Consider the following 24984-nt stretch of genomic DNA (forward strand, 5'->3'; position numbering starts at 1 on the left):
CAAACTCACTGAAATGCGGTCAGTAAAAATATGAGCTGAGCAGTTATGTCGCTTGTTCCTTGAGCCACGTTCTAACTCAAGAACCTCTAGTCATGTCATTGTGTTCGTACCTCGCCATCTTTTTCACTCTTGGAAACCGTTCTTGTTGATAGAGCAGGTAGGAGTTGCATACCTTACCTTTCCGCACAACGCAGACGAATACAAAGGCTACATCACATTGACGTATGTTGAGCTAGCACATGCATTTCATTACGCTGTTCGTCATCTATCTGTTTTCGTCACTGGTCGGCGGAGAAAATCCTTAACGATGTGAAGTAGTATGTCTACAATGTGTTTGTTTAATGGTACAGACCGACACAGCAGAACATAGAAAAGACATAGCAGTAAAGGCGCTGGGGGCACGTCGGTCTAGTGTACTTTCTGTTAGCCAGTTTTTTTTTTTTTTTTGCTGCGTTGCTATCGATGTTGACTTTTTCTTTTTTGGACGTGACACATACCCAGAAAGGCAATTGTGCTCATAAGTAAAAAGTGAAATTACCATGTACATATAACCTATTTCTTGGCTTTATTCGTCTTTTTGTTGTTCAAAGTTATAGGATTCATGAAAAGGCACATATGAAAAAGCTGGTCACGTCAATAAATATCCCATGAGGACACCCGCCCCCATAACGCGATTCCTTTACCAAGGAACCATTGTTGGAAGAAAATAGCTTATCGGTAGTTCATGGCTCTACAATATATAAACCTACTAGGATAGAGTGGCTGAGGAAAGGGGCGGGGATGACAAATTTTTAATAATTATCAGCGCGATTGGGCAGCCGAGTCGGAGAACCGTGTATGAATTCTGGAGAAGCGCTGGCACGCCACTGCACTGTCGTCACACGCAAGCTTTTCTGCAATCCTCCAATGCGCTGAAGCGGTTCTTGCCCGAGAGGCACAGACGGCGGGCAAGGTTCTGGGCCGTGGCTTTCACACATCGCTCGGCCACACCCGACGCCGCCATGTGGGCGAAGTACGGCTGCTTCAGTCTTTCCGGTGCGCAGCGCTCCTCCCTGGGGACTCGACAACCGGTGGTGCGTGAACTGAGCTCGCGGCAGGAGCGCCAGCACTCTTCGGACGTGGGGAACAAATTGCCCCTGCTGTCGTTGGCGGCCGGGCAGAGGCCGCCCGGGAAGTTCCACGGTCGACACAGATGGCCGTTGAAGAACCAGAGCGGGCCCACGACGTCCTCACTGCAGACGGGTTAAAGTAAAGAGTCGGCGCCAAAAGCTCTGCACCTGCCACTTTGTTTGTTCTTTTTATTTTTTGTTTTTTGCATATCAAGTTATGGCTCATTTGGCCTTGCGTGCCAAGGCTACGACTGCGCAAGGACAAACTCTGTAGTCAAAAGGCTCTTTCCTTACCGAAGAAGTTATCAGAGTTCAAGCTCAACCTGCGCATGGTTATTCTGAAGAGGAACCTGCTTAACCATGCTATTCAGGTATGCTTCTAATCCTGTGCACGTACAGGTGGCTCTACTAGCAACCGCGGCCATATAGCGAAAGAGTAGCTGCTCACATTTATGGCAACTTGTCCTTCAAGCGTTCTTTTTTTCATATTACGCATAGCATGGAATTGAAGCAATAGCAGTGCCTTGACTTTGAGTCGGCACACCAAACTTAACAGAATGGAACGTACAGTCGATAATTAGGGTATTTGGTATCCGCACCATACTGAACAGAAAATTCCTTTTGATCCTAAACGTTCATAGGACAAAATTATAACTCAGGTATATTTATTAACGGGTACCTTTAAGTAAAATGCCGTTGTTAAAGGTGCGCTCGTCGTCTCTCTTCAACTTTCTTTATAGGTATGTTAGAAGTATCCGGCAGTGCTTTTATTAATTTACGTCCATTTTTTTTCTCGTTGAGGTTTTACGTGTCTAACGTTGGGATACATCGGCCATAATCGCGCTTTTATTTTTTTTCTTTATTTATTTAGTTACAAATACTGCAGGCCCTATTCGGGCCCAAGCAGGAGTGGTTACATCAATAGTAACAAACAAGGCTAGAAATAATAAAAAAAACAATACAGAACAATAATAAAGAAATATAGAATATAATATACAGGAACATCAGCCTCTGAAATTTAGACCTAGCAACATAAATACGATATAGGAACAACAGTTGTAGTTTGCAACTCAACAACAAGTACTGACAAACCATGTACACACAACAGGTCACTCAATTCAGCATTTTCATCTAATTTTATTACAAAACACACACAATGATTAATTAATTTCTTTCCCTGTGTGCATGCTATTAATCAAAAGAATAACCATTCACAAGATGAACGAACGATTGTGTGGTATTAGCACTAACTATTTCTTGTGGTAATTTATTCCACAATGAAATAGCATCAGGAAACAGGAAATATTGATGCATGCTAAGGTGACTGAATGGTTGCCTAACTGTTTTGTTGTGTTGTGTACGGGCAAAGCGTATTGGCGGCTCGGTTATGTGACGTTCGCGCTGTATGTTAAAGTGACCATGGTAAAGCTGATAGATAAATTTTAACCTGGATACCATTCTACGATGATCGAGTTTCTTCACCTTCGCTTTATCTCGAAGAACCGATACGCTCGAGAAGCTAAATACATGTGTCCCTCGCGTCATCGCTTTCACTGTGTGTGCTGTTGCGGAGCCAGCGTAGATCGGCGGGCTCATCAATCCCGTTACAACTGCCGCATCCGCATCCAGTGCGTCGATGCGCGCTTTCAAATCAAGAAATAAATGCATTCAATTTATGGCCCCTCAGCCCGTTACTACGACAACGTGTGCTAAGTGCAAATAAACAAGGGTGCAGATACGTAAGGCAGACTACCGATCCACTAACGTGACTGGTGCAAATGCGCCCCTGTCGCAGCATTCAGTAGTTACGAAGATGGGGAATTCGAAACTGCGATCCACAGTTAACAGAAACGTCAAAAAATAAGCGTTGAAACTCCTATTGGTGTTGTCGAAGTAGCCGTAAGCATTGTGCCACCTGCTCATTTCCACGAGCCCGGTGTCATTATTAATGCTATGAAAATTGATCCGCCAAGTACAAACGACAGCGCTGCGACGACACGAACGGCGGCGCAATGTGCATTGATAACGCAAGCAAATTACTGCAACTGGCGGCGCCAGGTGCACTGATGACGTTTGGATTATTATAAGCCGTTAGCGCTCATAAGCGCCTTATCCACCCCCGTCGAACCTTCATTAACCGTGATCAAACGTACGCCGGTGGGGCCTGCGTCTAAGGCATGGCCACGCGGACTGCATCTCGAAAACGATCTGCGGTGCGGACCGAGAGTGCCGACTGCTGATAGCTCAAAGTACTGTGTTTCCGCCGCTTCGTGTTGCAAAGAGATGCGCGGGCCCATATCTTCAAAGCGATCTGAGAAAGGGGCAGGGTGCCACGTGTGCTTCGTGAGTGGTGTGTTGTCGCCGTTTCCTTCGGGCTTTTCTCGTTGGGTAAGCACAGAAATGCTTACGCGTTTGCTAACAGACGCCGACAACTACAACCAGTTTCCGAACTGTTTGTGCCGCTGACTACTATTCATGTCAACTTCAGTTTTCATTCACGATCAGGCGCCAGTGACCCTTGTCGTACCATTTTTGTCAATCAAAGCAGTTCTTTCTTGACGCTACTTCGCAAGCCTGCTTGAATGATACCGCTATGCAGACCACCAATATGAACATAAAGATGGGTGGCGCGTGTTACGCTGTGGCGTGAGACGTAGAAGGTCGTGTATGTTTAAACCCATTTTCGGCCATTGCCAATTTATAGAAACTCGTGCTTTGATGCTGTTTTGTCTACTTAAAGTAGTTAATGGTATATAGATTAAGTTTTCCGTAGACATAATAGAAGATATGCGTGTAAATGCTATAGCGCGCTTTGATGGTAATCAGTGCCAGCGCCACTGAGGGCTTGCTTTTTTGACGAAACCTGCAGTGGCTCTATGCGTTCAATACGATATAAAAAATAGAGTAGAACGTAGGTAAAATGCCCTTAAATTACATTTACAGTCAGTAGTTAATATAACTGATACAGAAATGATGACAAGTCGGTCGTTTTGTTATATCCGACTGCTGCGCCAGGTACCTCGGTCGGATAACAATTCGCTATCATTTGTCTTTCACTTCCTTTTTGTGTTCGGTAATTTGCCTGACGTGGCTATCACCTTTCTCGCCCCATCTCGCAACGCTGGAATCAGTCCTTCCTCGACGCTGCCGCACAGCCACACACGTTGGACAGTCGGATTACAAGTCTAGGTAAGTTTATTACGCCGTTCTCACATGAGCTTAAGAGCGCATGTGAGATGAGGGCTATTGTTACATTTAATAGCTATTATGAACATCCTGCACAAAACCGCTCGGGCTTCTGTCGCATCATCTCTGCCCATTTGAGCATTTCGAAGCCCATTCTTTTACTCTAACGTTCATCCTGCTTTGCGTTTTTTTTTTCATATGAGGTATCTAGTGCTTCGAGTAACTTCTACACACCATTTTCGTTAGAATCTCTGCAGCACTGGCACTGAGTGTGGTCGAAGTGTGCCGTAGCTCGTATATTATGCCGCTTGTTTGCTCGCGATTCCACGTAGTACATTTGATCATGGGAAGACATGCACGCATGATAGGCAATGTTGTACGTATTCTAACCCCTGAAGGTGCACGAAAACCACTTGCGAAAAACCTTTCTCCTTATAGATTGACGTCATCTTTAAGACGACAAACTGGATTGTTTGCGCGTATAAGTCCACCGTAGCTTTAGACACTTCGCTAATGAAAGCACATTCAATGACTTTAGAAAAATCAAGAGTCGCAAGGCCTTCTTACCTCTTGCATTCAGTGAACAGAACATCTTCGTGGCATTTTGATTCCACGGTGTTCGCATTTGCACCGCAGGCGGCGTCGCAGCTGGCCAGTGACGTGAACTTGTTGGCCCCTCGGTTACACAGGGCGCGTGCCTCCTGGTCAGCTACCGAGACGCACGCTCCTTGAGATGCATCGAAGTAGAACTCGGGCTCCGGGGACTGGCAGAACACGAAGGAGAAGGCCCCGCAAGACTTCTTTTTCTTAGCCTGCAATTGACGAACGACGGTCACTGATTATGCACTCTGTTTATCGCACTCTCCCATGTCTCTACCAGTTCACGGCCGTATGATTTATGTTGTTGAAGAGAGGTATCGGCATCCGAGGACTGCAGATAATTAGATTAACAGATTACAAAACATGGGTGTGCATGGTGTCCATTACATTCACGCATGGTAAAGGCAATTGGACATCTCCGGGAAGAGCTAGCTACGGCCTGTCGCGCGTTTAATGAAGCTAAGAAAAAAGTTGGCACCTTAATCTACACGCCGCTCTGCCACGGATAACATGATTTTTTTAATATACCGTATATTCGCGTAGGGGTGGACTCACGTAGGCGTCGCACCACCTAACTTCTCGCGTCAAAATTTGGTAAAAACTATTGCATTTCACGTAATGCGCGCCGCGACCATCTCTGCTACTGCATGGAAGAGCTGCCCCGTGGTTTAATTACGATTAACATCCTTATCCTTTTTCCGCAGCTTTGTCTCTATGTATTTACCACTAGCCTCTTTACGTCACTGTTCAATTTAACATATTCTTCAAAATTGCTCCTCCACTGCGCGGATTCGAAGCCGCATCACACGGCTTCCCCAAAAGCAGCAGCTCGACGCTTTCGCGCTTTTACCCCAAATGCCCGTAGGCCGCGACGAAATAACTTGGCATTCGTACGCACTGGAGCGCCACAATTGCAATGTCGGAGTCCAGGCTAAATGAGCCGGACATGGCGGGCGCGCTACCACATTACACAGCGTGTAGAGCGCGCAAGCGTGGGAGAAGAATCTCGCTGCAGTACGCGAATCATACAGATGTGTTTTGACGACAGCTACGGTGTTACGCCGCATTGCTTGAATTTGATCCCAATTGCGTCGACATAATCGTGCTGACGTTCCTCTTCCGTAATTTCTCGCACGAAGCACAGCATTCCGCGCTATCTGCGAGATCTTCCCTTTTCTCTGATGTTTGCGTTTTGTCGGCGCCGTTCGACCTTAGAGAGTTTTAACACTTTCCTGTGCCGTGCTGTAAGTATGGTAATACCATACCGGTCTAAAAGTGCGCATATCCGTAGCCCGTACGGGAAATATTTCCGTATAAAATCTTGAAATGTAAGGAGCCTTTGCCGTATATGGTAACGTGTGCATCGTGTATTGCGAACTCCACCGGACCAAGTCGAGGCGCAGCTGGAAAAACGGTGCCGGCCAGAACCTCGCGTGCTTTTTCCCCCAAGGGTCGAGTAAATTTAAGTTCCCCTTTTATGACGCGACGAAGTGGCAGAAAGTAGATGACACTTTTAACTCGGACCATAAACTTAAGCAGCTCCTCTGGTGGCGCCAACTTGTTACGCAGAGCTTAATTAAGAGGACGTGGCATTATTTGTTATTGTGGCACCTAACATGCTACTTACCCACTCGTTTAAATTGTCAACAGCGATGTAATTGACAACAAGCAGTTCTTTTTTTATATACATTGCTACGACGAGAATATCCGCAGAAGCAAATGTTATTTGGACGAAGTTTCGGATGTCGCTACCGGCACTGTTACTGTCCTCCACGCTTACTGTAACCCGCCACTTGCGTAAAGAGTAATGCCTGTATGGGCAATCTGAAGTTCTGTAATATTCGCCAGAATGATTATTTCCCGCTCGTCACGCAGTTTGCCTTATTCCGCAATGCCTAACCCCTATCACTATCATCCCTATCACGTTACTCTACGCATCGAGCAGCACTACCAGCTAATACTTTCACATTAATCGTGGCACGGTAGCACCCAACGGCAATACCGTACTGCAACATATTTCTGTCGATACCACAATCGTAAATGAGCTGTAAAGTCTGAGCACTTTACAATAAAATCGCAAAAGTTGGCAGGTACACAATCGGTTGCACTGTGTGGATCTGATGCGGTTTGAAAAGCTAGGCATGGTGTTTTTTTTTTGTTTTTTTCCCACAATGTCTAGTATAATGTTGACGCGGTAGCAGGAGGTCAGAGAGGTGTTTTACAACATGGTGCCCAAGAATGCGCCAGTAAACGTGAGACAACTAAATGCCCCACACTTCAGCGACCCCATCGGCTAGGAACTCGTCTGCTGCCGACAGCGGCATTCTCCTTGACAAACCACCATCCCAACTTTGGTGGCCTGCTTCTTCCTTAAATAATTGGGCCCACTCATTACGAGGCACACGATGTAAGGCAAGTTTGTATTTTGTTTTACTCGAATAATAATTAGCAGAAGTTTGAGAATGTAAAACTTGTCGAATACGAATAGGAAGTTTCGAATATCTTATAGTCAAACGCATAGGCCTATATTTAAAGCAGAAATATCTACTGCGGTGTAATTAAGTACCACGTCTGTACTAACCAGTTGGAAAAAAAGACAAATCACTATATTATGTACGAACAATCAGTTCTAAGCACTGAATCACCAAGTTTGTCATAAAAGAACTTCACAAATATCCTTTGTATCCACAAATATCCGTTTTGTTTTTTCTCGAACAAGATGTTCCAAGTTCTCTCGCTGGTGACGGCGCTGCGAAACTCGGCAACAGTTGGTGTCATACATTTTTTCGTATTATGTATCATCAAGTGATGATGAAATAGAGCTCATCCACGTTACCGCATTTGACAATCAATGTGTAGCACTTAACTTGAGTCGTCGAAAGACACAATCTGAGAGTTTGAGGCTTCGTAGATAGAAAAGGCGCAGCGAATGCTGGGCGAGGTGGTTCGCCTGGAGGTGTATTCTGCAAGTATCAACCTCCTCGAGCAAGCCGCCTCGAGCAAGTCTCCCCTTCGCTGGTCAAGCTCCAGCCATATAGCGGCGGCCGAAAGGGACAGTCCACTAGCTGTTCACTTAATGAATATCCCCACTGGTTTGCACTTCGATGCCGAACAACCCCCTTCAAGAATTTGGAAAGTGTGCATAAATTGGACGCGCGTAAATGAAAATATGTTTTTTTTCTCTTTATGCAGTAGGCCACAAAGAACAAACCAGGCGAACCTCCTCCACGGTGGTCGCTGCGCGCGCTGCCTGTCCGAGAAACGAAACGCCCTCGTATCCTGTATTTTGGTCAATCTAGTGGTTCCTGCAACGCGTCTATTCTAAGATTATGCCACGTGAATGAGGAGCGCTTTTTACATCCCTTCATAATATTTATTATACAACCTGTGCTCAATATATACGGTCAAATAATTCCTGGCCTATACGGTATAGTTCGCATGACTGGTTGACGGTCATATCAGTGAAACCGGAGCTCTGTCGCTCATCGTTCGCGAAGCTGTGTAGTTGTCCAGACGTGCAGTACGGTGGAGGGCAGTGACACTGTTACGGGCGAAAAGGAGCGCTGTAAAAACGGAAAATTCTGCTTCAAATTTGTGAGAACACCAAGGGATATTGGCGCGATACTGCGCCAGGTGTATGAAAATAGGAATATGTCAAAAAATAGCATGTACAAGTGGTTCAATCACTTCCGTGACGGTCGGGACAGCGTGAAGAACGCGCAGTGACCAAGTAGGCCCGTGAGGTCCTGCACGTCTTGCTAACGGTTCATTCGGACAACCACACACGTTCGCGAACGATCACTCGAGACCTCGAGTTTCGCTGACCTGGCTGCCGACCAGTAGCACCAACTTCACCGCGCGTCAAATATTCATTTACAGTATTTATTGATCCCAGTTTTTAATCATGCGTCAAACACAAATGGTTGCCGAGTTTCACGACGCCGCCTCCATGGCGACAGAAGTTGGTGCCACCACCCTGGCTGTTAAAAAAGAAAAAGAAATGTTTAAAACGCGGCGATGTGCGCCGTAGTGGCAGTAAAGAACCAGGCGAAGTTTGCGCATGCGCAGAGGCTGTCTACAGTCGCGGATCACAGAAGCAGAATGCAGATCACGGTATGCTAGAACTCTCTGTTATTGACTGCTGTGTGGCAGAAAGACAACGAAGACGAGGTTGTTGTTGTTGCCTCAGCGCTCGATATGTTCACTTCGTCTCTTTCCGTTTTCTTCCTGTCGTGCGACAGTTAATAATGAATCACGGCAAACAACAATAAATCGGCAATCAATGTTACGCAGTTTAAATTTCCAACACTTGAGAATATGCTTTTGTGCTGCGTTACGCAGGTCAGGAGACGTTGTCAACCAGTTGTATTTAAAATTATATCTGTACTGATGTTCAGATTGCACAAATGGCCTAATCCTTCACTAGAAGCACCCTGCCAAAATTGCGTAAATGTGTTGCCTTTATACGGAAATATGGGCTTTCATTTCTTTGAAATAAAGAAGAAACTTTCGTGGCGATTGATGCGAACTGTATTTTCCTATTTTACATATATTCTACGATGCAATCCCCCGGGAAACTTCCATCAGCGTTGGTGCCCCACGTTATTTAAGATGTTGATGCAATGAGTAACGAAGAATTGTAGCTCATACAACCGTAAAAATATATAAAAGAGTCGAGAATAGTATTGATGCTCACCCGCCGTGAAGCCAGTTGAGGCATATCCGCTGGCGTGCTCATCACAGCCTCTGTCGTTTCCACTTCCTCTTTGGATGTCCTCTTGGTCACCTCGCTGATCCATCCGAACAAAAAAGCACAGTCTTGAATGCACAAACATGGTTCGAATACCTCGTAAAATGACAAAAAAGTTCAATCTAAGCTGTTAAATTCGTAGCCAATATTCTGATAACATGCAAACAAGAAGCATACAAACGCTACCAACTCGCACAAACATAAAGTTGGTAGGTGACATGCTAATCAGCAGTCGCTAAGATATGTTACGCTCCAACGAATTTCATGAAAATCGGCGTTGCTAAGCAATATTTCTTGATACTTGGGTCCCTGAGAGTCTGTTTCGATGAAACATAAAACTGCAGTCATTGAGAAATTTTAAATTTATTGGTCTTTCTTTTTCGAAATAGTTATCCTCCAGATTTGATATATTTCACTTCTTTTATACAGGTGCGCCTATAGAGGTAAATTTGATTTAATCGTCCTGGTAATTGTGGCACGCTTCTACCTCAACACAAGTCGTTTTATACTCAATATCACGTCTGATGTTGCCTTCGCTTCCAGCCAGCCCACTGCTCAACTCTTTCTGTTGAAATCAGGCAAATCAATTTTTCAATTACTGAGAAACAAGAAAACTACAAGGGGCAAACTCTTCCATGAATGTTAGGCGACCAAACGTGTTAAATCGATGCTCCATAGCTCCTTCTATCGCATCGCAAGAGTCACAGAAGACGACGAATGGCATAACATCGCATTCACAATTCGGAAGATACGCGGTGTTACTCCCACCACCACCAAGTTGTATTTCAATTCAGTTCGGATTCTTAAGATATTTGGCCCGCTTTCCGCTATCTATGTCCTGATCTAATCGTTTCAGGCCAACTTCGGTCACTAGGTACAATAGGTATATCTGCTTAACTCCAACTAACTTCTTCAACGCCAGCTTCGGTTACCTAATGTGCGCCACGAGGTATGTGCTGCTCTCCTTAACAATCATAATAACGCAAAACATATTTCCACTAATTACGCACCCATCGCAAGATTGCTAATGACGTCAATGGGTAAAATTATCTCAAAGGATGAACTTGCTGTCTATTTTTCCCACTTTCATTTTTTTCTTGATTATTCCTATTTTTCGATGTCTGCATTCCAATAAAGGAATGTTTCTGCTGTGATCTCCTTTGCTCCATCATCTGTTGACTTAATGCAGCCGAAAATGGTTCCTTCGTACTTGTTCTTCTCAATCACTCTGTTATGATGCAATTTGAACAAACATTCGTCAAATGTATAAGGAAAAGTGAAGAACTACATTTGAGGCCCTGTACGGGTCTCTTGTTCGAATGGATAGCAAGTGCAGTGAATCAGTGGTAAAGTGAGAGCGTGCGATTAGGGCAAATAATTTTTACGGAAGCCAGCAAAATAAAAAGGGATACACATCATACATTAAATTGCGAACCTCCCGACGCACGTATCACTTGTACAGTGCTCACGGAATGAAACGCTTCAATTTAGGCTTAACTAATGCGCATACCTTCGTTTCCACCGGCTGAGGTTCGTGTCACATCGGCGTAATTTTGGCGCGTACGCATAGATCAGAATCCACATAACCTTTGGGGGCCAGTACCCAAATTCACAAAACGTTCTTACGCTAAAAGCGCTCGTGCCAGCGAACAGTCATGTGGGAAATATTATTAGCGAATGCAATCAGCCCATGGAAAACAGCGCTTACGAACGAAAAGCTTTGTGAACTTGGCCCCAGATTCCTAGCGACAGGACATGGTACTCTATATATCAACGGTTCTGCTAGATCTTCCCTGTCACCTTTCATTCAGTGAGCACTGTACGCCCTTCTAAAGAGCGCTCATACGGGTTTCACAAAATGAGAAACCCGTATGAGTATTTTTTGCAGCTTGAGGCTACAGACGCGTGCATAATAATTTTCTCTTTCAAAATCCAACAATGTACTGCCTCTTGTCAAATACTTGCGGTTGGATTGCCAGGGCGCCAATCAGCATCACATTGCCCACCGAAAGTTCACAGTGCTCACGGGGAGTTAAGTCTTCTTCGAGCGTCGTCTTTTGCGCCAGCTGCGAGTGGCCGCGACGCATTCGCGTGCAACCAGGATCCGACGCCGCCCCTCCCCGACGCCACACCCGCCGCCAATGGTGACAGGTGCTGCTGGTCCGCCGGCTGACCAGCGGCCTCGTCGTGCTCGGACAGCCAGGTGCTGGTGCGTCCCAGCAGCAGTGACGCGATCAGCAGCGCGATGAGCAGCACCGAAAAGACCAGCATCCGGGTTAGGGTACCCATCCAGTTGGTTTCTCCGGCCGAGACGCCGCTGCTGGCCGTCGACGGCTCCGCCTCCTGTAGGATGGATCCAGTGTCCGTAACACTTGGAAGGCAACTGTCACGAAGTCTCACTTTTGCTGAATTTGTTATAAAGGAGTAGTATAGAACTTTACAATGGGCGAGGAGGAAAATACGCGCTTCGGGCCATTCCTGCTCTGGGGCTTCAGCGAGCCGAAGCGGGGCTGCTTCAATGTTACGCCTTCGCGTTCTGCGGTTAGATATTGTGATGTATTAGCACGTTCTCCAAAAAGTTTGCTTGAAGTCAGTTCCCACAAGGTTATCCGCAAACCATATAGCAGCCTTCGGGTCCAGAAGTAACTATAGAGCATGCGTAATGTCTCCCGGCTGCGCAAACATGCGATTGGCGTCATCAGCCGTGGTGGGGTTACGTTGCGAACCACTTTGGCTATATCGGCTTCCGAAAAGCAGCGGTGTCAGTGAATTCTCAGCGTCAATGGCAAAATATTCTCGCCATTTGATCGCCTCGCGCGGGGAGTGAAACATCAGCGTGCTCCTGTACGCGGCCAGAGCAATGCAACCCCGAAACGCCCAAGTGCCAGTCGTTATAAAACATTTGCGCAGTGGTCAATCGGCCAATTGGGTCGGCATCTCTCGCGAAAAAAGAAACGAAACGCAATAACTGCACAGTAGGACCGCGCATGATAATGTTGCACGCTCGACCCAAGTGCTATAGAGCCAACATATCTATAATCCAGCAGCTACCACATGCTTCGGGCACTAGCGCTGTTCATAGGTAGCCGGGCGCGCTCGACCACTCGGCAAGTGTGATTCATATTGTACGGTCGGCTGTTATCCCTAACCAAACTATATGGTTCGTTGGTGGTAACCCCGTCCAATAAACGCGGCAGTTGCGTATTGTATCTTCAATAAGGATTTGAGCTTTTGTGAAAGTAAACAGCACCACTTATTTCGTAGCAAAACAGTACCCACTGTGTTACAATCATCGCGTATGTTTCTTCACTACTAATTCATGCTAAAAAACCGCTTAGAATTTCGGGGAGAATGTTGACGTAATAGGACATTCCCGACATGAATTTTTAGGAATACAACACTTATCTTCGAGGCTGATGTTATGCTCACACACACGCTCACACATCGCGAGTAGCCGCGTGCGCTGGGTTATCTTGAAGGCCATGCTGAGCAAGCGTGTTCTAGGTCGTCTGTCACTTCCGGCGAGTTGAGGTGGCAGCACTACTGTCTTTCTGTCTGTCTCTCTCTCTCTCTGTGTGTGTGTGTGTGTGTGTGTGCGTGTGTGCGTGTGTGTGTGTGTGTGTGTGTGTGTGTGTGTGTGTGTGTGTGTGTGTGTGTGTTTGTGTGCGTGCGTGTCATTATGTGTGTGTGGGGGGGGGGGGTGTATTTGTTTCCAAGACCAATGGCAAACTTAGCACGACCAAACTTTGCCATTGACCCTTCTGTACTGCACCGTGCGTATTACGCTAGCTTACCCTATGGGCTTTTTATGCGGTCCAAAGAGTACTTGTAGCTTGCCTTTATTAATTTTGTCGTTGAATATAACTTAAAATTCATTTGTATTTGCAGGTCCCTAATTCCGCCGTAGGTTGATTTTACGGCAAACTAAACCGTGGACAGCGCCTCTTTCAGCAAATCGTACCATTGCCAAATGTTTTGATTCGGCAGTAACGAGAAAATACCTAAGGTATCAAGTACGCCAGACCGTTATGCCCTTCGTAGTGCCTTCAGAGCACCAAGAGATTTAAAAGCAATATCCCTGACAAATACGACACTCCCTAATGCAAAATTTAAGCGCAGCTGTACAGATGTTTTAATTTCTCGGTATTTTGGCTGACGCGGACCATCTATCTCGTGCGGCACGTTGCAGAGTGGTGTGTGGCGTGACTGCCTCGCTAATTGGCGGACTGCGAGAGGCCGTGAGTGTGTGATGCATAGGCGCGATTGACAGGAGCCGCCGCAGACAGACCTCCGCTCTTGCAGTGCTTTGTTTCCGTACAAAGGACGCGCTCTACTCTGGGGTCATCTCGTAGCCATCGTCGCCGCAAAGCGCGTCCAGCACGGCACTACGCTTTCCTTCTCATGCTTTCAACATACCCTCCTCCACCTCTGGCTCATTCGCACTGGATACTGACAGCGGTCGCGCGACCAAGTAGGTTGCACAGCGATAAGTCGCAAATGGTCGCTTTTCTCAAGAAGGGGCTATTCAGTTCCAGTTGTTCGCTACTCAATTTTTAAATCGCATGACTGTGGTCGCAAAACTTCTAAACAAATCAGCGGCGCGCCGAAGGTTACGTTATCATGTTTTCATCCTGCGTCGCGCCAACTACAAAGTCCACGGCAGACTGCAGGCTTATAATTGGCGCATTGGCTTGTGGCACTTAGTTGCAGCAGTTCCGGCAACGTGTTAAATGTACGCGGTGGTATTGTCAGGAAGTTAAACTACTGTAAAAGACAGCGCAAAAATTATGCACCGATTCCTACGCAACGCGAACAAGAAATCACGAGTTACTCTCGATAGTACTCCCCCTCATGAGCGCGGACTTCGGGCAGGAGGCGACTTCTGCGGCCGGCCACTTTTCGCGAACAGAGGCGCGGGGGCACCTATTAGAGTCGTTTTTTTTTTTTCGGAGGCTTCCGCACTCCCACACCTGACACCACGGCAGAGCACACCAGCAGAGTGACGACGTCTTCCTGTTCGGTCGAATCAATATCCATGACTGTTGCCAGAACGCGAAACCAGCGAAGTGCGCGTGAACTGCGTAGATCCCTACAGTTCTCTCTGAGAACAATAATCTCCGAGATTGCGACTTGCAGGTCACGCTCGGCCGTGGCTACCGGTGTGAGCATCGGTCGCCTTCAGTCACTTTTTGGTCGCCAGTCAGGCACGTACCCAGGGGGGGGCCCGGGGGGGCCCGGCCCCCCCCCCCCCGAAGTCAGGTGGCATACCCCCCTCCCCCACCCACGCCACCACTCCTCACACATTCCTAAAGTGCCACCAGATCAATATTGCGACTTGACAGCTGTTCATCGGTCAGCATTATGCTGCCTTTTTCACTCCTTTTAGACGGCGGTAGTTATCGGCACCTCTTGTAATGTGAAGGACAGGTTTCTCATAAATTCGGCACCCGCGCGATTAACTCGCGATGCGTTCAGTTGTCACCATCTATTCAACCGTCACGCGCATAGCTGTTGCTTTTGTTAGTTCAACCTTCTTTGTTTAGGCCGATCCTGGGACCAGGAGAGGGATGCGGCTGCTCCTCAGCTGGTCTGTACTCTCATGGAACGAGTAGCGGCCGGAGAAAACGCCAATTGCGTTTAACTTTTCCCTTTGCTTCATTATTTTCTTGATTTACGGCTCGCCGCGACGCTGGCAGATGCCCGGAACCATATACACGTGACATGGGTTAGATAAGGTGGGAAATAAAATAATGTGAAAGAGCGTCCATCATGAAACCCTGCAATAACCCTTAAATTCATAAGCAAGATGACTGTCGCCCGTTACCTCATCTGTTTTTCCCTAAATGTATACCACTTTTCGTGCAAAATTGGCAACTGGAAACAAAAATCGCAAGGAGTTGAAAAATTAAGCGATATACTAAGGGAGAGAGCCATGGCAACAACCAAACTGCAAGCAAAAGCGAATAATAAAAAAGTTAAGCGTTGTTTATGAGACTATTTATGGATCAACATCTTTTTATTGAAAAAGGAAGTAGAGAAAACGCCGCCGGAAGTGGAGAACAATTACTTGTTTTGAATAACGCTTCCACAGTTATCGGCCGAACCGCCTCACGTTGCCACTTCTCTGCTGTGCTTATGTGGGTGTTTTTCTAACCTTTCGCGGTGAGCGCAGTACGTCTAGAATCGCAGAGTCCTGCGCTCTACGCGGTTGTATGGGACTGGCGGCCGCACAGCGTTACGCAATTCACGGAACTGTCAAAACTGATCAACAAGGCGAAAATAACTGATATTCGAAACTATAACATGAGAAACACTGAAGAAGCCGTAAAAAATGAACGCAGCCTGAAATCAGAAAAAAAGAAACCTGGCATAGGACAAACCATGATGTATGCACTAAAACATAAAAAGGGGAATATCATCAGCAATCTCGAAGATATAGTAAAAGCAGCGGAAAAATTCTAAGCTGACCTGTATGCAGTACCAAGAGGCGTCACGATACCTCACTTAGAAACAGTAATGAACAGGATACATGTAGAAACTCCTATTTGACAGAAACCACATTTGAAACCCAGAAACCCACATTTGACAGCTTCTCCAGCGTATAAACACCTGGCATTTCCCTGGCATAGTGAATCTTGTTACACAAAAGATGCTTGAGGTCTGCCTCACCAAATTACGCTGCCGCATTCCCTCCCTAAATTTCAATTTATACAGGTCGGGTTTGGTTCCCTCTCCCCTTTGTTCTTTTTATGAGAAAGAGGAGACGATACAGCACTTTCTTCTATCTTGCCGCCGCTTTGCTGCGTTAAGAAAAAGATTGTTGGAGATACCTTTCGGAAGAATTGGCCTGGACTTGACAGAACCTGCAATTCTTTTGTTCGGGGCGTCCACTTTGGGATTCAGCCACAGGGATGCATGCTTCGCTGTCCAAACATTCCTTACAGAATCTAAACGAATGCCCTGCTAAATTCTGTTTTTTTATTACTTTTAAATTAATTATTCCTCAGTCAACAGCACCTTCCTGATTTTATTTTAGCCGGTAATTAAACCCTATTCAATGCTATTCGCATAGATATTAGGAAATTTATGCTCTATATTATTTTGGAATAATCCACCCATTTCTTGGCCAACCCCCCATCGTGGGTAGGAGCCACACGTGCCACAGGCTACAACAACAACAACAACAACAAAGGAACAAGAGATCAGGATCGCCAGTCGGCCACTAGAGACTGTGAAGGAGCACGTTTACCTAGGCCAATTAATCACAGGCAATCCTGATCATGAGAAGGAAATTCACAGACGAACAAAAATAGGTTGGATCGCATACGGCAGATATTGCCAGCTCCTGACTGGAATAGGCTTGTAGCGCAGCTCGGAAGAGCAAAAAAGGAAATGAGGTAGGGGTAATCAAAGGGAACGGGAAACAGAGTGAGCGCTAACTTCCAACTGACAGTTTATTTCGTGACACAAGACTACTTATACACTCGGCAAACCATATGACATCAGGAGATAACAAAGAAATGAAGCAACAAAACCGATAGTAACCAAGTGGTAACATATTCAGACAGCCTATGGCTGCAGTCGGAGATACGCCAATTCATTGTTTGATAATGATAATGAAGGTGAGCTTACACATGCATGGCCCAGACCAATGATAGCCTTTGCTTCGATGATTTCTCTTGTGAGCTGATTACGACTGCGACCAAGAATGACGCATTCCTCTAAGACAGGTTCGCAACCACACGTTTTGCAGTGCTGCGCCAGAAACCCCCCAGCTGTAATACAATTCTTGGCATTGTAACGATGTTCGCGCAGCCTGTCATTCAGACATCTTGTGCACCTTGTGTCATCTTGTGCACCTTGTGTCAGTCTTGTGTCACGAAATAAACTGTCAGTTGGAAGTTAGCGCTCACTCTGTTTCCCGTTCCCTTTGATTACCCCTACCTCATTTCCTTTTTTGCTCTTCCGAGCTGCGCTACAAGCCTAAAACAGTCATGACATACCAACTCGCCCAAACTGCCACGCTTTTGTCCTGACTGGAAGCTTACCATTATTAATCAGTGCATTTTGCCAGTGCTGACATATGGGGCAGAGACTTGAGAGCAAGTTAAGGACCGCGCAAAGAGCGATCGAACGAAGATTGCTAGGCATAATGTTAAGAGAGAGAAAGAGCGGTTCGGATCAGAGAGCGAACGGGTATAGACGATATTCTAATTGACATCAGGATGAAAAAATTTAGCTGGGCAGGTCATGTAATGCGCCGGTTAGATAACCGTTGGACCATTAGGGTTACAGAATGGTTACCAAGAGAAGAAAAAGGCAATCGAGGACGACAAAAGACTAGACGAAGCGATGAAATTAGGAATTTCGCGGGCGCTAGTTGGAATCGGTTGGCGCAGGACAGGGGTAATTGGAGATTGCATCGCAGGGTGATGCCTTCGTCCTGCAGTGGACATAAAACAGGCTGATGATGATGATGATGGAAGTAGTGGGCCCCCCCCCGAAAAAAAATCCTGGGTACGTGCCTGTCGCCAGTAGCAAATGGCCGCTCGACCTCCTTAAAGGGGTGGAGACGAGAAAATTTTCGTTCATGCGTTCTTTGACTCCGGCGGTGCGTATTGCTTCAGGAAGCACAATACACACCGCGGGATTCATATATACCCGGTAAATACTTTAGTAATAGCATTATTATACCGAGAGATTTCGGTTTCCGGGCTTCGGGTGATGCTATGACGTCGTAGGAGAGGAAACGCAGCACGGCTTTGTCACGTGGGCTTCAAGAAATAGTGACGTTAAACTATGCTGCGTCCTCTCCTCGCGCATACGCGTGCTCTCCGAGCAGAGGTAAAAAACTGTCGACTCGAAGTGCATGTCGCGGTTATTATATTATTGCGAAGAGCGACAACAATGGTAAGAATTATTGCGGCTTGTGAGCGTTGGTGATTGATTCCGGAGCGCCATCAGCTTTAGCTTTGAAGTGAACCGGAGGAGGCCTAGCGACGATATCGGCGCTGCCGAACAATCAGCGGCGCTGAGGCTGCCGTCGGTGCCAAAATGACCACTCGTCGGTCGCTGATTGGCCGCTTCGCCGTACGGCTGCCACAGATATGGGTCCCGCACCCATCTTCTGTACGGCAAGTAATTCTCGCCGTTCACGAGCAAAACCCCCGTCGCACAACGGCCCGCGAACGGCGTGCGGCGAGGTGCCGTACGCCGTACCGGTAAAGGCCGATTCACACGACGGACCAACTCCGTGGGCCGATCGGTCACGTGATGCGACGTCACGGCCCGCCGCGGTCCGGTCCGGCGCAGAGCCCATCCGCACGGCGGACCGCCATAGCAGACAAGCAGAGCAGAGCAGACCAACAAGCTACACTCTCGGCCAGAGTGTTATCATTGTTATCATTCTGGCTCGAGTCCCACAAAGCCGGGAACTGCTAAACGTGGGATACAAAATAAAAAACTTCCTCGTCACTCCAAGAGGACACGGTATTTAAAAGATATGTCTGCTGCACGCACGGTTAGGCGGAACGGCGGACATGAAACGACTGGCCTGACTGGCTTTTGCTGAGCCGAAAACTAGATTGGATTTGGCTGAACACACTTTGTTGCCGGTAAACGTTCGTTGGCTACGCCAAAATCGCTGCGGCTTGCATGCGGTCCGCCGCCAAAAGTGAAAAAAAAATTAAATTATGGGGTTTTACGTGACAAAACCACTTTCTGATTATGAGGCACGCCGTAGTGGAGGACTCCGGAAATTTTGACCACCTGGGGTTCTTTAACGTGCACCTAAATCTAAGCACACGGGTGTTTTCGCATTTCACCCCCACCGAAATGCGGCCGCCATGGCCGGGATTCGATGGCGCGACCTGCCAAAAGTGAAGCGGGAAAAGCCTTGGCGATTCGTTGGGCCGTGGTCTGGCGCGGGCCAACGGCGGTACGCACGAAGAGGCGACTTCCTACCATGTGATGCTTGGACCACGGTTCAAAAGAGCAATTTAGTTCGTCGCGTGGATCGGCCTTAACGTGGATGGGCCTTTACACGTTGAGAAACGCCAAGCGAACGATACACCACTCCGAGCTGCTGAACTATGTGACTCGCAGATGCAACCTCAACAGCGCTCCGCTACAGCCCTGCGCATGTCTCGGTTAGCCAGGGGCCAGGGTTAGCTCGGTTATAGTGTTCTAGAAGCCTGTAGCATAGAGAAAGTATTTCTATGTGCCTATAGCTCGGTCATAGTGGAAGCTATGCTCGGTCGCTCGGTTCAGCAGGCTCCGTAATCCGCATTTCATCACTACTCATCATACATCTCGTTCTTGTGCTAGTGTACTATGGCGTCAATATTTTCGTTCCTCTGCTGTCCCGTCATAACGACCGCGCTAGCAATGGGTCTCGACCACGAGAAGGAGGTTTTAATGACTTTCTGGAGCTGAATTAAAATTATTTTCAAATGTTTTCAGCGTCCAATACCTCGTTGTGGGTGTCCTCACATACAGAAGCAGCCTACAACAGGCTTTCTATAGCGTCAAAAATTTGGTGTCTCAACCCCTTTAAGTCGCTAGTGTGACTGAGCCTTCGTGGTTCCGCTGCACACTCCTCCTCACGCTCTCTTCCTTTGCTTAGTCGAACCTCCCGCTGCGCACCGCGCTCGCGTTAATCTTTAATAATAATATTTGGGGTTTTACGTGCCAAAACCACTTTCTGATTATGAGGCACGCCGTAGTGGAGGACTCCGGAAATTTTGACCGCTCGGGGTTCTTTAACGTGCACCTAAATCTAAGTACACGGGTGTTTTCGCATTTCGCTCCCATCGAAATGCGGCCGCCGTGGCCGGGATTCGATCCCGCGACCTCGTGCTCAGCAGCACAACACCATAGCCACTGAGAAACCACGGCGGGTGCGTTAATCTTTCGCTGTGTTCCTTCACTCGGTTACAAAGGGCACGCCGACGCTCACTGCAGGAACGGGCGCCCATAGGAGTTGCGCTCTAAGACGCAAAATGTTTTCGCGCAAGCATACTTCGGCAAAACATTTTACTTATCTACTTTCTAGTAACACAGTTTCAAGCTCATTTCCACAAGCTGCTATTTTATCATGATATGTTAAGCCAGAAACAGTACCGAGTTTGGCTGCTTCTAATTGGTTGTAGTAAAGGCACGATGACATGGGCCCATAACACACACGAGACGACACACAGCATTATTAGCCGATTACATATGTGCACAACCACACTTAGAAATAAAAAAAAATACATTATTAAGGCAATATTTAAAAAGCGCTCATTCATAACGCTCAAAAACACAATTGTCATTATGTAAAACCTATTTCTTCACCATTCACAGCTACTTGTTCAGCTACGTATAGGATTGTCCTTGAAGGTAGCGCTGGAAATGCGACGTGTTGCTATTAATGCCGCGCCCCCGCAAGGCAGCGGTGTTGCCAGTGCAATAAAAATTTGGAGGACACTTAAGCTACACTTTTAAGAGTGGAACGCGATAGCATCCAAAGATTCCTGACTGCTTATCACACTTCCCGGCAAACGCACCTTTCTTGCGGATGCGTAACACCCCTAAATAAAATTTGTGGATGCGCGCAGGTAAGCGGCATCTGCATGCTGTAGTTGGTGTAGTTGCAAGGAACCGGGTGGCCTCCGCTGCTCTATGAATGGGAGAAACACCAGAAACGGGGTTTGTGTTTGAGTTTTCACGTAACAAAATTGTTTCCTAGTATATTCAAATTACAATCCGACGCTATCATGTCTTCAGGTGGTGTTTAAGTCGTACTTTGCGGTTATGGTTGCGTATTTTACTTTGAGGAATTCAATTCGTTATGTAATGCCTCTGCGCAACGCGAAGGGCCTGCTTGATTGTGGTTCGGAATGATTTTTCGGGAAACGACGTCCGACGCCCACACCGGAGTTTTCGCGACACTGGGTCTTTAATGCCGTAGCGTTAAACATGCGACCCACAATATACCGCGTTCACTCTGCGTCTCCACTGACAACTCGCATGGGAATTAGCTCTTAAGGCGCGTTTGTCGACATGTTACACGGACTTTATCCGCGAAGCATTCCCATTGTGTTTACATGTATCTCTCAATTGCCAGCGCGATGTGCCATGGCGAGAATTCTGCACCACTATAAACACCACCTTTTTTTTTCTTGTGCGCCCGGTCTACGCTTGATCGTTACATTGTCGTTGATTGCTCCCATGGGCTTGCTAGCCAAGCCAGTGAATGTTCTTCTTCCGTTTTGCGGTTTTCGTTTCGCAGATGTTATCTTTCAAGTCGCCCGGTTTACCCTTTTAACAGCTCAACTATATTAAACTCGGGCGTTTTAGATGTCGAAACCATGATCTGATTACAAAGCACGCTGTAGTGGAGGGTTCTTTACCGCGGACGAGCGTTTCTAGTGTTCCGCCCTCACTGTAATACGGCCGCCGCTGCCCTGATCAACCCCGCGACCTGGGAATTTAGCAGTGCAGCGCCATAGCCACTATAAGCTATAGCACCGGGTGTCTTTGTCAGGAACCGCTGCTGAACAAACAGCACTACTGCAGCACAAGTTGAACGAGACCAGAGACCAGCGAGCCGTCGACACTAAACAACACTGACCTCGGTGCAGCTGGCGGAGAAGTCGGGAAAGCCCTGTCCGGTGGCCGATTGCGCCCAGAAGTCGACAGGAGCCGCAGGCCAGTAAGGGGAGGCGGCCCATCGCAGCTCAAATGGCGTTGTTGCAGCGCGACGGCCCCGGTACGGGTGCAGCGGCTGCTCCGTGGCGAGGTCCTCCATTTCGGCTCACGCAACTTTCACCTGATCGGCGTGCCAAGAGACTAAATGCGGCGCTTCTTCTACGTTCTCATCTATGCCTCTTAGACCGGTAGGTCTTGCGCTGTCTGCTCGTGCATTTTGTTGTTGTTGCCAGTTTAGCTCGTGCTTCACAGTCGCTATGAAAAATTGGGCAAGGTCAAGTGAGTAAAACTAATGAACAAAAAAGATTGGTTTCATTCACAAATAAGTGAAAATTGATAAATTTGATTACAAGGATCAAAGAAAATAAATTGGAGAGCCTGAATTGAAAGAAACTAAAATTAATGCCAAAAAAAGCAGATTTAACTACGTAAGACTTTGACCTGATTATAAAGCCTTGGATGCACTTATCTGACAAATAGATGCGCGGCAGTAGCTGTAAGCAAGCTACCGCAGTCAGAACCAATGCTACTTTCGCGGTGCATATATTGTTAGCCATGAAGGGAAAGCTCACAGGGTGGAGCTCCTGCGCATGCATTCATGCACAACGTAGACCGGGTGAGTTTGGCCCTGGTTTCGGTTTCGATTTCTCTGGCCTTGCATAGCTCCTTTAATTTAGTGAAGGCAGAAACGATTGACTTTGCATAAAGTTATGTAGGTGATCGACTAATCGAGCTCTGAGCAGCGAGCAATGGGAGCCTTCATCGCAGCGCTGAAGCTCCCATACTAAGTCCGCGTCGGTTAGCACTACGATGCGCAACCACCGTCGGCGTTGGCAGAGCAGTCGCAGCATAAGTATATATATCAAAACGCTTATTTAAAAAAAACAAAAGTGCAGAAAGCGAGTGCGTGGAGCCCCTTGTCCAGGGCCCCATAGAGTTTCCTACAAAATTACTAGAGGGAACTCTGGCGCTAGTGTCTACGTGAGCTACAATGGGAGCGGTTGTCCCAGCATGGGAATTATGGGAAGCACATGGATTTGCCTAAACTTCGTCCTTTTGGCTTCAAACAGCTTTGTGACTCTGTAAACTCGTCATTTTCAACAGTTTATTGCGTACTAAACAATTATATAAACATCATTAAAATTGCCCGACGTCAGGATTCGAACACAGGGACTCTAGTACAGAAGCCTGATATTGAAACCATTAGGCCACGGATGCATGTATCTACAAGCGAATGAAACGCACTTATGAACTTATCGCGGGCATGCCAGTGCTTTGAGACGCTAGAGACGCTTGGCACGTTTTGATTTGGGCACATAGACAAGCTCAATCGTTCCCGGCGTCTTCTGCACTTCGAAGAATATAGATTGCGCTGAAATATACGACAATAAGATTTATATAGCGTAATATACAAAGCCACAAGAGCGTCTGAATCCATAAGCACGAAGATCAGACAAATCCATGTACTTCCCATCATTCCCATGGTAGGACAATGACTGCAGCGCCAGAGTTCCCTCTAATAATTTTTGTAGGAAACTCTATGCAGGGCCCCACTGGCTTGAGCGGTCCGCCGTGCCTGGTCGAGGAGCGCTAGTTGCGTCTCCCGATCCTCGCTGGCGAGCCAAGTCTCCTTCTGCTCCCTTCCCGAAAGTTTGCCAGATATTTCTGGTGTAATAATTTTGGGTCGCCTGTTCTGACAATCCCACGTAATGTGGGCGAGAGTTGGCCGGCCTCCGCACCAAGAACAGCGAACGCTGTACAGCGGTGGGTGAATGGCATGTCTCAAATAATGGTTTGGAAATATGTGCGTCTGTATTCGGCGCCAGTCATAAGAGCTCCGCCTGGATAGGTCAGGGTGTGGTGGACTGTACTTTCTTCGCGCGCACCGTTGGTGCACAAGGATGTCTCGTGTTAAGAAGGTGGTTTTGTCAAAGTGGTCGGCCGCTCGGTTGACAAAAGCAGGAGCTCCATCGTCCGCTCTCTCATTGCCCTCGAGTCCTGCGTGACCCAGGCACCAGATGATCATGTGTTTCTGCGTTAGGTTGGATCCTAATAGGTGAGTGGTGCTGCATTGTAGCCTTCCGGTGAGAAAAGGACTACATGCGACTTTGGAATCTATAACAGTTATCGACGATTGTCCCAGAGCGTCCTTAGTTTTAATAGCTAGCGCGATGGTTGAAGCTTCTGCGATATTAAAAGTAACTCGTTTGCAACTGACGACTTTGGTTCTTTCCGCGTGCGTTCGCTTAATTCCCGCGTAGATGCTACAAATACTTGTTTCGCTCACTTGGACAGTTTTCCTATTGCTGGTGTTGGCCATCGGTCTCTGAGGAGAGCTGACAGGCGGGAACGCAAGCGACGAGCACTCACCAGAAGACATGGGAACCCTTCTGCTTTCGAGAAACGAACGTATAATTATTCAGAAACCAATCGTATAATTAAATCAAAAATTTACTTACAGGAAGAACAGCCAGAATCACACTGGACGAGGAGGAAATCATGCAGGTAAACATGGGCAGCGCGGAAATACCGCAAGGGTCCGTCTAGTCACCGATGCTCTTCAACCTCGTCATGATCGATGTATCGGAAAAACTGCAGCGAATAGAAGGCAATAATCAGAAAGTTTATGCAGACGACATTACGATTTGG

At 47.1% G+C, this 24984-nt stretch overlaps 1 protein-coding gene across 1 annotated transcript; it reads right to left on the minus strand.

The window, feature by feature from the left end:
- Positions 1 to 768: 768 nt before the first annotated feature.
- Positions 769 to 22569, minus strand: LOC135920844 (uncharacterized). Its single transcript, XM_065455120.2, has 5 exons — positions 22259 to 22569; positions 11672 to 11988; positions 9592 to 9685; positions 4863 to 5107; positions 769 to 1232 (listed from the first exon to the last, which is right to left on the minus strand). Exons 1-5 carry the CDS (start codon positions 22433 to 22435, stop codon positions 878 to 880), a joined length of 1188 nt encoding a protein of 395 aa, XP_065311192.1. The 5' UTR covers positions 22436 to 22569; the 3' UTR covers positions 769 to 877.
- Between the last annotated feature and the right edge of the window lie 2415 nt (positions 22570 to 24984).

This window comes from Dermacentor albipictus, chromosome 8 (assembly GCF_038994185.2).
Source record: "Dermacentor albipictus isolate Rhodes 1998 colony chromosome 8, USDA_Dalb.pri_finalv2, whole genome shotgun sequence".
Classification (NCBI taxonomy): domain Eukaryota; kingdom Metazoa; phylum Arthropoda; class Arachnida; order Ixodida; family Ixodidae; genus Dermacentor; species Dermacentor albipictus.